General features: G+C 38.1%; 2 protein-coding genes across 2 annotated transcripts; both read right to left on the reverse strand.

Annotated features, from left to right (window-relative positions):
- Positions 1 to 278: 278 nt before the first annotated feature.
- LOC121519738 (anti-dorsalizing morphogenic protein) lies at positions 279 to 3,234 on the reverse strand. Its single transcript, XM_041802589.1, has 5 exons — positions 2,448 to 3,234; positions 2,221 to 2,357; positions 1,981 to 2,103; positions 1,696 to 1,885; positions 279 to 959 (listed from the first exon to the last, which is right to left on the reverse strand). Exons 1-5 carry the CDS (start codon positions 2,764 to 2,766, stop codon positions 535 to 537), a joined length of 1,194 nt encoding a protein of 397 aa, XP_041658523.1. The 5' UTR covers positions 2,767 to 3,234; the 3' UTR covers positions 279 to 534.
- A 1,771-nt stretch (positions 3,235 to 5,005) lies between these two features.
- pnhd (pinhead) lies at positions 5,006 to 12,192 on the reverse strand. Its single transcript, XM_041804362.1, has 7 exons — positions 12,141 to 12,192; positions 10,882 to 10,977; positions 10,551 to 10,690; positions 9,976 to 10,252; positions 8,179 to 8,360; positions 7,375 to 7,433; positions 5,006 to 5,244 (listed from the first exon to the last, which is right to left on the reverse strand). Exons 1-7 carry the CDS (start codon positions 12,190 to 12,192, stop codon positions 5,094 to 5,096), a joined length of 957 nt encoding a protein of 318 aa, XP_041660296.1. The 3' UTR covers positions 5,006 to 5,093.
- Between the last annotated feature and the right edge of the window lie 4,298 nt (positions 12,193 to 16,490).

Below are 16,490 nucleotides of genomic sequence, written 5' to 3' on the forward strand. Positions count from 1 at the left end.
AAACTTTAATAACTGTTCTTTAATAGAGTTAAATATCTGAGATTTAAATCTGGATCTTCTTGCCTTCTTCCATCATGCCTTTTCAGATTAAAACTACCTGGATCTGGCATTAAATACATTTTGTGTTCATTTTGGTGGTTTGTAAACCACTGCAGTTGCATGATAACAAATTTACACAGTATTATGTCTGTAAATACTCTGTTGGTCTGTCTCTTTAAGACTGAACCACATTCATGACAGAGAAGTTTGTTTCAAAGAAACTCAATCTAGTCTTTTTTCTTTTTATATTTTATTCTATTTGTTATAAATCACAAAAACATAAAATATACACATTTACACCTTTCATGATATCACTTCATCACTGCCATATATTATAATTTATGGATATTTACATATATTACATTGGCACATATTGGACTATGCACATTACTCACTAGTTGCATTTAAGTTTTAAGGACTGTTGAAGTACCAACACTAATATTTACATCCTGTTATGATGAATATCTGTGCAGCCAAACTACCATAACAGTCTTGTCAGTGGCAGCCGCAGCTTCCAGCCACCATGTCGTTATACTGTTTGAGCACCACGTTTTCATCGTCATCGAAGTACAGCAGGTTGATGGAGAAGAGTTTGTCTGGCACGCAGCACGGCGTCTCGATGCCTTTCATCAGCTTTAGGGCGTTGATGATTGACTGGACGGTGGCATGGTTGGTCGGCCTCATGTTCTGGCCCAGAGGGAAGGGGCAGGAGCCTTTGCAGTGGTAGGCGTTGTATCCTCGGGGGGAAACGATCCAACCTGACCAGCCGATCTCCTCGAAGTCGACGTAGAGAGGCAGGCGCTGGCAGGGAGAGGACACACCTTCTTCATCGGTGTAGTCGAGAGAACGGGCGCTGCGGGAGGGTGGGCCTGACATAGGGGCCTGGGGAAGGGTGGAAGTGGGTGTGGAGTCATTTGGGTCTGGAGGAGGAAAGGAGAGAGTTTGTTAGATTATTTTGAAAAGAAGGTTTACGGCAGGTCTGTAAGGCGTTACATTATAGGGTAACATTAGGATATCTCAAATTAAAGAATCATTTTGGACTTGTAATTTCTGTTTAGTTTTATTTTTATTCTTCCCAAATTACAGGTTAAAGCCGAAATCAGTGCTGCTTCATCTGTAACCTTAGCAACAAGATTTATAAATGATATATTATTTTCTTAAACCCTTGTAGCCAATACCACCATGCAGGTGTCAGCAAATTGGGATACAGTATACAGTTATAGCCTTTCATGCAATTTTTAGAGACTTATTTTCATAGTGAAGGACGCAATTGACTGTCAGCAGTCAAGTGAGCAGGATGAGATTTTTTCATAAACACCATTAGACATGTACCGAACATGACTGAGACATAAGGTACTACTTTATCCACAGATGGCACCAATGTTGACGCAAATGTGAAGTTCCTCATTCATGCTTTGAGTAATGTGCGATGGGTAAATTTGACAAACGTTTTCTGATAATCATGCAACTTGAAACTTCTTGTCCTAGTTTAAAAAAATAGCGTTGAAAGAAAATTTTGGGGGTTTAGGGGGCCTGGGTTTGCCCAAAGCCCCGAAATACTTCTCTACAACCCTGCTCATAATACTGTGGAACTGTGCAATGATACTGTTACCGAGCTTTCAAATCCTATCATGTCAAATTTGAATGATGACTCACCAAGGCTTTCAATAGTAGTGGAACGGCGTCCGTCATCAGTGAAGAGCACCAGCATGGGCTGCTTGCTCTGGTGGTGGTTGCGTCCTGAAGCAAAGCGGATCAGTTTCATGTCCATCTGGCTTCCTCCCAGAGTTCGAACCACTACATGGAGACCGAGGTTACTGCCTTCATCCATTGTCCAGGACCGAACCTTCAAAAAGAAGTTTACAACAGTCAGTTAAAACACAGAATTCAAGATTTAACCTGAAAGAGTTAAAAGAGGCTTCATGGAAATTGGAAACTTACTGCTTGTGTGATGGTGAACACCTCCCAACCAGTAGAATGGACTGGGATGAGCCGAGAAGACAGCAGCTTCTTCTCCTGGGTGTTGTTGCTTCTGCTGGGGTCGAGCAGCTGGTAGACACTAACCTGGAGGAAACAGAAGAGATGGAGGAGTAACATAAATGTCTAATGCAAATGGAGCGATGCACCCAGGAGAATTTGGTTATTTTTCCAGTTACTTTGAGTTGTTTTGAAAGCACAAACCTGGCAGAAGTGATGCCTTTGAAATGCCATTGTTGCCTGGGGTCTCAGCTTGAAGAGATGGAGCTCTGCAGTGAGAATCTTCTCAGTTCTGGCAACCGTGGACAAATTGAACCTGTACTCCACCTGTTCACTGCGCACTGCAATAGAAATCTAATCATCAGAAACCTGAACTAACATTTTAACTGCTGTCAGGAGTAAACTCATGCAAGCTCAACGTTAGCTCTTACGTTTGTCAAAGAAGCTGCGCACAGTATTCCCCTCCAGCAGGTTGGGATCCTTGGTCACACCGTCCACATCAGCCACCGTATTGTACAGATCAAGCATGTACTGAGGCGGCTGCTTGTGTCCATGGATAGCCGGAGGATCCTCCATCCCAAAAACTTCCAAAAGCCTCTTGATGGCAGCTGATCGGACTTCCTCCGGCTCGTTTTCGGCGGTGAAATGATTCTCCAGGTTGTTGAGTGAAGGCCGTGCAGCGGCGGTGCACACCAGAGCGAAGATCACAAAGGTGAACATGTCTGAGGTTTGAGTAGATTCCCGGTGCATCTGTGTCCTGAACCACACAACCAGTCAGCAACTTGGGAGTTGGAGTGACTGAAGGCTCCCGGAGGTCGACTTTTTATATCAAATGCTCCTGTTCACTCCTAAGTGCCCCCAAACTCTTCGCAAACAGCAGTAAAGATGCTATTTGGTCGCAAATGTAAATCACCAATCAGCGAATGTAAAGGGAGACTAATGGCGGTGCTAACAAGGTGTGAACCCGATTGTAGATTTTATTCGAGCCCATTGTCCTCACGTCTGGCAATAAAGGTTCAAATAAACTAAATACAGCCTTTGAAAACGCTTCCATCTCACCCTTGTGATGTTTAAGACATTGTGGGATGTATTTTTCTCCGATAACCCATTTTATATTGAAGATTGAGAACAGAGCAAGCTGCAGCTGATCTCTTTAGGAAGTGTTCTCTCCATGGGAGGCCATCTGCGCTTAAATGAATCCATTAAATTAGAATAATGGGGAGCAGTGTCTTAGGTGGAAACCAATTACTTCGATAAAGAGAAGGGTGTCGTTTCCTTCACGTCGCCAGATTTGCATAACTCCTTATCCAGTCCCAGCTGGATAATCAGTGAATTTGCAGGTCTGTTTTTACATGAATTCAGATATCCTGCCTCGATAAAGGTTGATACTGGGCTGCACAAGTGACTGACGTCCAGCATGCTGATTTTTCATTCCTCTTCACTTAAAGACCACTTAATTTGTAAAATACATAGCTATACGTCTTTTCCAAAACAAAATGTAGTATAAGTAAACTAAAGATAACGTTGCAGAGTATTCTGCTTACACTTTGTACCACTCATTGAGTGAATAGCCTATCTTTAATCTCTTTATATACCAGATTACTGTGTTTTATGATAAAATCAAACATAAGTTACCTGGTAATTTCGTATATCAAGCACAGAAATTCACCTCACCATGTGGTTATATGTGATCTTTACGAACAATTACGCAAGAGAAACTCAAATTCCTCCATCAAAGGTCCCACGAACTTCACACCATTTTAATGTATATTTCAAGACTAATTCCTACCTTTCCGAGAGAAATTTTCAGAAATGGCTCACTTACGGGCCTTTTGGTCAGTTTTATATTTACGCACGAGAAACTCTTATGTTTACACAAAAATCATACAAAAATCGCTGTCTTGAATAGTCTCACATTTATTTTTTTCCAAGATCAGTGCATTTCTATTTCACAGCAAGTTCAGAAGTAACTTTTATCTCCCCTGGCCATTTGGTTAGTTTGATCTTAACGCACAATAACTCGAGAAACTCTTCATTTCAAAAGAAAAATAGGCAACAAAATAAAGAGTTTTTAATTCAATTGGTCGTTTTTTTTAGTGCTAACTCCTCTGATGTATAACAGGTTCAGAAATGGCTAACCTTCAGTGCCATTTTAATTTGATCTTTACGCACGAAAAAACTCACTTTCAAGTTAAATTCATTCACAACACCTTTGAAAATGTTTATTGTTCTTCATTTATTCTTCAAGAGCAACTATTTTATCTTTCTACTGAGATTTCAGAAGTAGCTCTCTCGTGCACTGGGCCATTTGTTTTTTTTGATCTTTACGCACGATTACGCAGGAGAAACAGACAGGTGGACACTAAAAAACTTTGTTGTCCCCGACTGAAATAAACATTTAAGAGATCAAAGCTTTCTTTTAGATGACACCTTGCAAACAAGTCATAAAACCACGTCTGTTAGGATGACAGAAGAAAAACAAAGGTTTTTTTTCACACTTTGATATCAAAATAAAACAGCCTGCACGTGTGTTTTTTCAAACGAACTACTGCAAAATCGACTCCTTTCAAGTACTTCTTCAAAGACTCTTTTTTTGTCTTTGATACTAATTCACATTAATTTGGTTTTATTAAGCAGAAATGATCGATGTAATTGTATAGAAAATCTTTAAGACTAAAATACCTTTCCTCTGCCTTTCTGGCATTTCTTTCAAATTAATTTTAAAAGGGAAGTTTGTGCATAAAATTGGTTTACATTTGTCATTCCTTCAGATGGAATATACAACCTACAACCTGTGGTGTATCACCTTCAGAATAATGAGTTTGTTTTTAACACCCCTGATACCTTTCCATTAAAGAAAGAATTTACACTTGTATGAACACATGTGATCAGATAACTCTTCAAAGTTTGTTGTATTAAATTTATTTACAAAATTATCATTTTTACATATATTACATATAATACAATAATACTTTAGGGTAGCAAGTTCTTAAAGTCTCAGTATTTGTTTGGGTCGACACTGGACCAGTCTCTGCCAGTAAGAACTGGACGGCATTATCCAGTAGGGGGCACTGGGTTCAGTTTTGGCACAGACAGGAGGTGATGGAGTGAACAGTCCGTATCTGTCCGTGTTGGTTTAGGAAGCTGTGGCTCTCAAAGCCCTTCGGAACGCAGGAGCTCGACTCTCTTTCAGCCCATAAGTGGCAGATTTCTGGATCAGATGGACTCCTGCAGCAGGACACAGAAAACACATTTAATATTTAATACTGCTTGCAGAACATGAAAGCCCCCTGAATATGTGAAACTAATAAGGGCATTTAATTAAAACTGAAATTTAAGAATCCACATGTAGCTGTTTGGTGAGATCTGTAATTGTAATTGAGCTTTATATGAGGCTATTTTGTGTTGCATTATGCCTTTAACTCGTCTCTATTAGGTTTCAATAGGCATGTTTCACACGGAGAGTCCATATGAAAACTCTTGAAAGACTATTATAATTCAGATCAAGGTTTATAACACAACTTTGCATGTCTAATTTTACACAATATTAAAGATAACTGAAATCACACCATACAATTAAAGATATGCTGTTTTTTAAACATTAACCCAGTCTTTGGAAAAGTGGGAAAAAACTCTTTCCCTGCAAAATCATTGAAAAGTAAAAAAAGAAGAAAAAAAAAAAAGAAAAATAGATTCATTTTGAAATAAAATGTAGGAGCCAAAAGACTTCTCTGATACAATTATTATTATTATGGCAAATATCACATAACTTCTTAACAAATGTCCTTATTTTCATTTATGATTAATAATCTCTATTCAATCAATGTCTTAAATAATTTTGTCTTACAGAGAATCAACAGTAACAAAAGACACCTTTTTTATCTTTCTTGATATGAATTCATTACAAATGTCCTTTAGTTTTCACTGGCATTGCAAAAGAAGACGTGGTTTTCAATATGAAGTGATAAGTTAATATCTTCTAAAGACTTTTGGTAAAAATAATGTACTACTAGGTTTTTTTGCTTTGTTTTCCATTCTTCTGCATTTCTCCTCATAGTTTTCACAACTTCCCAAATACCTTTTTGGTGCAGAATCCCTATTTTAGTATGGTATAATTTAGTATAGAACAGTGGTGGGCAACTGGTGGCCCAGGGACTAAATATGGACCTCCCCCTCACTCAATGTGGCCCACAAGTTTATTTCAAATATCAAGAAATTGTAATTATGAAAGAACCCTATAATCTGCCATGAATACATGAAAATAGAAACATTTCTATAATCATCTTTGATTATTGTATACGTTAGGCACTTTACAAGAAACTGGAGATACAGTTGGTTGTAATTAGTGCTGTAAAGATCTTTAACAACCATCACTAAATACAGGATAAAGTATAGTATACCAAAATACCCAGTATAATGTTTAAAGCATTCAAACACAGTTTAACCTGGCTTAGGTTCATTTTTGAGCTGATTCAGTTAGGTACAACTATTTGCATTTCATTTAAAGTGTTTGTTTGATTTACTGTGATAAAAGCTGTGTATTTGTCTGTTATATAGAATGAAAGGTAATTTTAATTGTTAAATGGAAACTGTTGTAAAACAAAATTTGGCTCTCTGACAGTGAGAAAAAAAAATGATGTGGCCCTTTAGTAACCAAAGTTGCCCATCCCTAGTAAGGCATCTTGTGGTATAGTATTATAAGATTATAATTAAGATTAGAGTATAATATACAGCATGTAGTTACCCCTGCACACTTAAATACTACAACTGCATAAGCATGCAATCTGATGTGCCTGTATGTACTGCTTATACATTGAACAAGGCTACACAGCAATGGTTTATCCTCTTATCATTTGCACTTATTTTATCAGTGCACTATTTCCTTTCTGTGCACGTGGGTCTGCACTTTGTTTACCTGTAAGTACTCTTGCATGTGTCAACAAACTTGACCAAAAAAGCTGATTCTGATGGCCTCTCTTGTATTACAACATAGGATCAAGTTGCTACAGAAGCATGGGGTCTTTGGTTAAAATTTTTCACTTGGAGAAAATTGAATGTAGGTTCAAGTAAGTGCTGAGACAAGTGACAAAAGGGAAAGGGCTAAATTCAATCAGAAGACATACTTTTGTACTTGTTTCTGCAGAAAGCAAACCAACCTCAAAGGATATGATGGGGAACTATGAGCTTAATTCTTATTTCTTAACTTTCTGACTTTAACATAAAGCATTCTACGTTTGCTGTAGGATTTAAACTAAAAGGCCAGCATGCTGTGGGCAGAAAGCATCAGAGTTCACAGGCAATTGTTACGAGTGTGGCTGGGGAGGTGTTTGTGTGTGTAGCAGCTGTGTTCGTACTTACCTGAGAAGGCATCGTTTTCCTGTAGTGCAGCCCCCCAAACATCTGCCCACATCTATTTCCTGTGGAAAATTAGCAACACAGAGAGACGACCGTCAGCTCACAGCTTGTCACAAATATTGACACAGTTGAGTCGGGGGCCAGATGCCGTTTAGCATGTTAACTGCTTCCAGTCGACACCTGTGGGGGCCATTTGTGTTTGCGCTGCACTCACACCTCTGGAGGGGACAAACTGTGTCCAGGGTTTCAACATAAATCTTTATGCAGAAACTTTATCGAGTTTACCTCACATATTCTGAAGCTTAAAACATAACAATTTAGAATTATTTGTGTGTTAGATTTCAGGATGGTGGCTTGAAATTGGTAATATTTGCTGAATAAGAGAATTTGGTAAGCTTATATAGTCTTCAAAGTCAGTACCACAATTATAATATGGTTTTTTACATATTTCCAAGAATAAAGCTGAGGCGGGGCTAAAACTTTCTATTCCCTCGTGTGTATTTATATCAGGTTTGTCTGAATAAGCATGTAACACATCCTGCAGTCTGGCAGTGCAGCCGGTGGATTAGCCTGATTAAGTGCCGTCTTCTACACATGTGTCTGATGAATAAAGATACTTCATTACTGTCTGGCACCCGACTCGGGGGCCCGTTTCCTCTAAAGTTGATTACAGAAGACAGTGTGAAAGCTGCATCACAAATGAATCACTGTGCTAGTGTTAAGTGCGCCATGTTTATCACAGAGGAAATGAAACTAATTTTGAATGTTTGATGTGGAAAAATAAGAGACAGTGTTATTATAACTCACTTTAAGCCTTTCTTCTTTGACTCCATCTGAATGTTGCACTATTTCATAGTAATACTCCACATAAGGGACCCTGTAGCAGCTCTCCTTCAGGTCACAGGCTGCCACCGTCTGGATGAGGTCCACTTTGTTGGGGGTCTTCACCAAGGCTGAGTCGAACTTAGTGGGGACGCAGGAGAATCCCTCTGTAATTGATGGATTCAAAAAATATTTCATTGCCAGACCATTTAAGCTTAAGATTCAAAACATAAATTAAGTCATGCTAATAAATTTAATTACATATGTATTTGTAAAAGGGCCAAGGAACATATTGACTGTAAATATTGCCATTTAATTCAATGGATTACTGTTAGCTTAAAGGTACTTTTCATCTGACGGTCACAATTTAATAATCACAAAGTTACAAAACATCATAGAAACACAAAGTGTATCATTTTAATAACTCAAAAACTAAAAAAATGGTCTTTTACCACTAAAAATAGCTGCATAGGGTGTCTTTGTGTTTAAGAGTTGTGCATAAAAAGCATGTTTGCAAAGGAAACTTTTATCTACAGCAAGGTTATGATTAATTTCCTCAATCGTTTTTTCTTTTAAGTCTTTATTCTCTCAGATATACAACCTTGAATTGCTTGAAAAGTTACTTTATTTGTAGTGCTATAACTATTATTAATCTTAGTGAACAGGAAGCTTGCAGTGCGGAGCTACTTTAGTATATTTCAATACTACTAAATTAATTATTCTTGTGAAGGGGTGATTGCACAAGTGCAAAAAAGTAAAATGCAATCCAAAGCATGCTGTGGGATGCACTAAAAACAAAAGATGAATCGATGAATGAGCACAAGAAAACCTAAAATGAACCAGTATATGACACTGCAGAGACCTAGCAGCACTTCTGCTCTTTTGTTCTCAGCTATTTACAGTAAAGTTGTGGCAGTGCTTGACTTTTAAACTCTTATACAATAGTTGAGAGTATCAAACAACATCAATAACTGTTTAGATCTTTGATTCTCTGCTGGCGTGTTGAAGCCAAAAGTTGGCAAAATGTCAAAGATATGTGCTTTTATTTTGAAGCATATGTCTCCATCTCTTTGTTCTTTCACACCTTTAGATCCACCTCAAGTCAAAACGATCCCATAATGCATTAAAAATGATTGGTTATGATTGAAAATGGGAGACATTTGGCTCATGGTTTGTTGTTAAGGAGGTGGTGGGGACTGATGTCAGACTAGTTGAGAACATTGGTTTGGATTTGATGGCAGAGATAGAAGACCTCTGTACAAATATTTGGTAATTTCTGTGTTTTTTTTAAGTCCTAGGGGTTGCAAGCAAAGTCCTTTACGGGGTCTAAACTGCATTAATACACTGCTATTTACACAATTTAGACAGTGTTCTTTCTGTCACTTACAGTAGCTTATTTTGAAATGTGTTTGGAGGTCTGTGATTACTATAATGCTTAACTTAATATCCATGCTTTCTCTCATTCAAATAAAGAACATTATGTTTTAAAGCACATATTATGGGTAAAATATTGAAGTGTAGAACATTGCAGCAACATTGAACTGTAGTTAATGCTATTAATATGTTACTAGAACCAAAGTATTGACCCAGTGACACTGCCTTTTCCACAAGGTTGTATTTAAAGTTGTATGAGAGATAAAATATGCCCTGTCACAAAAAAGCACTTGTAACAACAAAGTGTTAACTGAAGTTATTCAAGAAAGCGTTTTCTTAAATTTCAATTTTCAGTTAAGCATTTAGATAAGACCAGTGTATTCGGTGATAAATGATAACCTTACTCACCCGGTGAGCCCTTGGACTTGGAGCATCCTCCCACATCTATAACAGTCTCATACGGTGTATCGGAGTTGTACGTCTTCAGTGCGGGCACACGGAGGCACTGGCTCAGCCTGACCTCGCAGTGGCACTCCTGGATGACCTCCACCTCCCGGGGCCCCTCGAACAGCAGCACCCGGTCCACGCGCATGCCGGTCGGCTCACACACCTGGTTCATCCCGCAGGAGGGAAGCTGGTTCAAGGGTCCCGGGCTCTCTGGAGGTGAGGGTCGGCGCGTTTTCACCTTTATAAGGTAAGAGACAATATAGTATGAGACATGTCGAAACATGTTTACAACATGTAAATACTTCATTTAAATGTGTGCAGGTGTTTTAACTCATGTTAGCTCAGGTAATCTGCCATATTATTTAATGATTTATTATTTATTAACATAATTTCCAGTCAACATGGGTGCTGTTTAATAATTGAAATGTTATTTTCCACGTGCTTCAGCATTAACTTCATCAAGTTTATCTGTCAGTACACCTTATCTTTCTACATCACAGCGCCACCATGTGGCCATGTTACTGAACTGCACTCACTTTTTTGCTCCTGAGGAATTCCAGCATTGAGGAGTGTTTGGAGTACTCCTGCTGTCCTGTTTCATGTGAAGGTCTCACCGCCCCCCCACAGTGAGACCTGCACATCCCCACATCCACACTGACAGGACTCCCAGAGATGTCTGAGGTGAGAGAGACACAAAAACACAACTGATTTAATGTCAAAGAGCAAGAGGATTGTAAGTATTATCTGTAATAACTGCAAGAAATGTGCCAATCTAGCTGCTTTTAATTATCTTAATCAGTCTGAAAAACAATGACTGAACTTTAGAAAGTAGATTCAGACGTGCAGTGACTGTTAAAGGCACTTTACCTTGTCCAATGTAGACAAAGTGGCTCTGTCTCTTGCAGCACATTCTCTGTGTAAACAGGTTTCTGTGATCTATGTGTTTGCTCAGCACTCCAGTCACTAGAAAACACAACATACGTCACATTAGTTTTCACTGTTTACAGTTTTGACTGCATATAGCCTGTTGTTGCCTCTTGAGAGTGCAAAGAGCACAATTCTATCCAAATACAGTATTTCACATGTAGATGTCCTTGACATGTATTATGATAAGCATAAATTAGATCAAAATACTATCTAAAAACAGTATTTTACATGCAGATTCCCATTGATTATGTAGCTAAATGGATGTAAATATATCCTCCCCGGCTGTGCATGGAAAGTAACCTACATGACCTCATCCCATGCAGTTTCCAGCATCACATCTACAGCTCATTAATATGACAATCAAGTATTTAAGCTTAGATAAGTGTCAAAAGCTTCTTCTACCCAGATCATAACTTTTCTTCTTCATTCATCCCAGTGGTATCATGGTACCTGAAGAACTCTAAATTTATCCCCCACATTTTTAAGCAGGTAATCCAGCAAAGGTTGACCGTCCTTTGTTATAGACAAGGAATATGTTGCCTATTTAGCTTGCCTAAAAAGGGGCCTGTAGTGTTTGGCGATGTCACATTAACTTCAGCTGCTTAATGGAGGAAGGATCATGATGAAATTGATAGCCAAAGAAGAGCAGATTTTTTGATCACCTCTGGCCCACAGAAATTAAGCTGAGACATCTACATGATTATGTATTCTGACAAGACTGTTTTCCTCAGTATATGTTAAAAAAGTTCACTAGTTTACTTATTACTTTTTTGCCTTTGCCACCCTACAAATGGGGGATTTGGAGTGATTGTACTCCATGGACACTCAAAAATAAGTGGTTATAGTCCATGTATACACTGCCTTAGCCACTGTTTTAACCTAATTTTTACCTGCAAATGTACAAATAATATTCAAGATTTTTTAAAAAGACAGTTCTATCAAAGACAGCAGCATTTACATTTCACAAAGAGGACATACAACATACTGTAACAAGCAGAAATTGCAGCAGACAACAAATGTGCAGTGTTAATCAGTAAGACATGAACATACACTTATCAGACAATCCTTAATCCTGGTTATAAAATCATCCATGCTAATAAAACGCTTCAGTTTGAGTAGATAAGGGTTAGGTCAGACCAAGATAATGGAGTAAAAATGTCACATCAGCTGTAGAAAATAATCATAAAATCAGTACTTACAGGTGAGATGGATGGCACACAAGAGGAGAAGGAGCAGTTGTGGTAAATCCATGTTTTAGGTCTGATACTCCTCTTCAGCTGCCAAATCCTGAGTGTCCCCCTGCTCTCTGCTGCCTCTGATATTTATACGGGATCGAACTTCAGCCCTAGATGTGACCTGAAAACAAGCTCTCCTAGTGAAAAAGTGAGAGCTAATCAAATTTCCATGCTGAAAGCTTTGTTGGATGGAGCTCTTCCAAGCACTTCAAAGGAAACCTCTGCAGCTTTTCTGTTTCTGCTGCGAGTCACCAAGAGGCTCGAGTGTGTCGACCGGCCCGAGCTCAGCCTAATGAAGGGCTTAAGTAGCCTTGAGCCATTAAAGCGTCGCTCATTCAAAGGCATTAATCATCTTTTATCTCAGGGGGAAGGTGTTTAGCACCTCTGACTTAAAACAAAACCAGGCCCAAACACACAAACAGGATCAGCATGGGGGCCCTGAGCCTCCCCTTCACCAAACGCCAGCACCTTTGTGTTTATTCAACATGACACCAAATGGCCAGACCTCTCAGAGCAGCCCTGAAAAACTCAACTCTTTCTTCTATTAACAGCAAAAAGGCAAGATAAAGAATATTAATAATGTGGTCTGTACAAGTAACATGATCTCAGATGTTGATCTTAGTTTTTGTATGACATTTTTTTAGGTAAATTGATACTAAAAAAGGCAGCAAAGATGCAAAAAGACCCCAAATGCTGCTCATGATCAGTCTGTTTATGCATCTGAAGGAGACAACTTCAACACTGATTTGTCCCTTATTCAGACACACTACATAACATACTAAAATATCTTCCTTCATTTAAGTAAAATAAGTTTATCTGTTTGTATTTTTGCTCTTTGAACGCTGGCTTAATAAGGTGTTAGTCCGTCTTTGAAGTGTTGATCTGATGCCCTCATTTTCCCCGGGATCAGCGGATCATCGTTCAGAGAGCCATCAGCACCCAGACACCTTGATTAAGGTGACGCCTACAACAGTATCTATTGCTGTTTCCTTTTATTAAAGAAACAACAAATCCTATTGAAACTCTGTTTTAATCCCAGTAATACCTGAATTACTTGTTAATTTGTTGATTTAATTATTTAGATTATAAGGGCAATATTTAAATGTTATAGAAAGACAAACATATAAAATACCTAAAGATGTTCAACACTTTCAAATGATGATGGTAGGATATAAATCCTCTTATTGTTGGATGAATTAGATATGACAGTTGTCTTACATTAGACTCTGTGGTAAGAGCTTGTTCTATAAAATAACATATCAGCATTGGGCATCTTTGGATATATTGGAGGTATTTTTCCCACATCAGACTCCAGTCTTACGTTCTTATTACGCCTGTCTTCTTCTGTTTATTTCAAAATTATTATTATTTATTTCTAGGATGCATGTTTATAACAGTTCAAAGGAAGGAAATTGTTTAACTAGGGCTGAACAATTCCAGACAATAATCAAACTGCGTTGTATTTTAAAAATTTTGCTATTGCGATGTAGCCTGTGATTATTTCTTAAATTGTCATTTAATGTTTTTTTCAACAAACACAAGCAAAAAACATTCTATATTATAACCAACACAATGTTTGATGGATTAAACTAGGGCAGAAGAATTTGAAAAATTATGTGATTGGGATTATTTTGACTCTTATTGCAAATCCCATATTAGTTGCTGCTGTTAAGTCCATAAACTACTCTTAAAAAAAAGAAAAGAAGAAAGAAATATTGCACCTTCTGCAACTTGGAAATTGCAGTAGGCCATATTGCAATTTAATCTGAATTTAGATTAATTGCCCAGCCCATATGTGTGATATGTAGGGCTGCAAACAAATCAATTCGATTCATAATTAATCTGTAAAATTGTTTGCAACACATTTATTTTGGACTCTTTTATCCTGCAATTATCGTGCCAATCATGTAGTATAAACGGAAATTATGAAGATGAGTTGTGGCAACCTTAAAATAGATCTATTTAGTAAAAACACTGATGCTGCTGGAGTTTTGTTTTGAGTTCTGAGACCTGACTGGGTTAAAATGATAATGTCAGGCTGTTAGACATTCAAAATCCATAAACCTTCTCTCTTGCATACCTGTGTAAATGCCTGTTCCTCATTCAGAGGATATCGATAGGCTATTTTCATCAGCATGATATTAAAGTGTATGCTTGTGAGTGAGGAGTGAGGTAGAGCAAAAAAGTCTTCTACACATTACAAAGCATATATTTATAGGTTTTTTTGTGTTATTTCAATCATTTGAAGCAAATCTGTCCATGCCCTTCTGTCACACTTCTCCTTATCTCTGCTTCTGTTTTGACGAATTATACACTCATTGATGAAATAGCATGGATTTTAGATGTCCAGCACAAATATTTTATTCTTCTTGATGAAAACTAAACTGACTTTTTATCCTTGCTTTTATTTTCCTTGTGGAAAAAAGGATGTTGATGATCATTAACATTCGTGCTCATGTCATGGGTCACATGCACATCTGTGGAGGCAACATTAATACTGAGAGTTAGATACAGGTTTTCGAGCAACACATGCTTCTATACAGACCACATCTTTCTCAGGGATGTCCCTGATTAAAAAGACAATGCCAAACCACATACTGCATGAGTTACAATGGCATGGCTTCACAATAAAAGAGTGTGGGTACTAGACTTGACTGTATGCAGTTCAGATCTTTCTTGCATTTTAAATGAATGGTGCATTATAAAGAGTAAAATACACCATAAACTTTGCTCTGTCAAGAGCATTAAGATGTACATCCAGCAAGAATGGGAAAAAATGACACTTTAATATTTCGACAATTAGTTTCTTCAGGCACCAGCTGCTTGCCGAGTGTTGTTAGGGGAAAAAGTGATGTAACACAGTTGTACACATGCTGTCCCAGCTTTTTTGGACAGTTTGCAGGCATAAGATTCTGAATGTGTGTATATTTAACACAAATTAAACATTATATATTTGAAACAAAGTGTATAACTTAGAATCAGTAAATCCATGCTGCGTTCAGTTAAATATTGTTGTAGGTTGTAAAGGATTTTCAAATCACTGTATTCGTTTTTTGTCCACATCCCAACCTTTTTGAAATTGTGTTTTTAAAAAGAGATGGTTGTTTCAGTCCTGAAAATAGAATTAAAGTGCCCTCCTTTCTAATAAACATACCTGTTTGAAAACAGCCCACATTTCATTTCTAATCCAACACATTAATTCACCGTTACACGTGCTGAGATGATTACTGATCAGTGATTGGATTATAGAAAAGCACTCTCAACATAACCACACAGCTTATGAACAAGGATGACTGTTGGACATTCCCGCTGTCCAGATCGTGTAGCAGAGGTTAGCGGTGAACAGACAGTTCATCAGCATGTTTGCAGAGCCTTGTGTCCGTCTGGTGTCAGGGTCGGTGTCTGGGTCACTGTGTAGTCTGCTCTGAAGGTCACAGACTCACTGTAAGTCCATTTGCTTTTGCTTTTGGTACACATTGTAGAGGATAAAAATGGCACTTTTTGATTGCGTTTGCTGGAAAAGCAGAGGAATGTTAGTTTTTATGTGCAAGGATTTCAGTAAAACATTGGGAGCATAGTAAAACAAACACAAGAAATCAAAGATACCCCTGTAAAATAAAACGTTGATGTCTTCTGTGAATGCTGCTACTACAGTATTCTGAACTCTTTCACAGAACTTTCTCTCGCAGTTGACCCCTAACAGTAGTGATGGGCATGTGTAGTACTTACATGTGGAGATAATCCCTTTAACATGCTGTCTGAGCACTTACAGGTGGTATATGTTCATGTGTAGGGTTTAAAGAAGCCGCTGTAAAGCCTGGCTATTGTCTGTCTGCGTGGGAGGTGTCCTACGCTGTGGGATTAAATGGCGTCATGCTGTAGTTCTAGATTATACACCAGGAGACAATAGTGCATCTCTGGGAGAGAGAGCAGCGAGACTGTCAGAGCACATCCTAGAGCTTTGCTCCTGATGCATGGACACATTTGATTTCAATGCTCTTTGCATTAACTGTAATAATTTTTAACCAAGTTTGTCTTAGGGGCAATTAATCTGCCTGGTAATTTACTACCTTTTCTTGGAGAAAGTCAGATTTTAAAGGAAGGCAGAGTTTCTTCTGCTGTTTTGGATGGACAATCATGTATTTGAATGACAGGAATAACAACGTTAGGACAGAGTGGAGCAGAAAGAATAAAAAAGGCAAAACATGTGAGTACAAACATAATACTTTTATTTTTTAATCCAGCATGCTGAAATTTTAACCATTTAACCAGGATGTTGCATCCTAATGTTTTCCTTCTCAGGGGCTCACTTAA

This window comes from Cheilinus undulatus, linkage group 13 (genome assembly GCF_018320785.1).
Source record: "Cheilinus undulatus linkage group 13, ASM1832078v1, whole genome shotgun sequence".
NCBI lineage: Eukaryota > Metazoa > Chordata > Actinopteri > Labriformes > Labridae > Cheilinus > Cheilinus undulatus.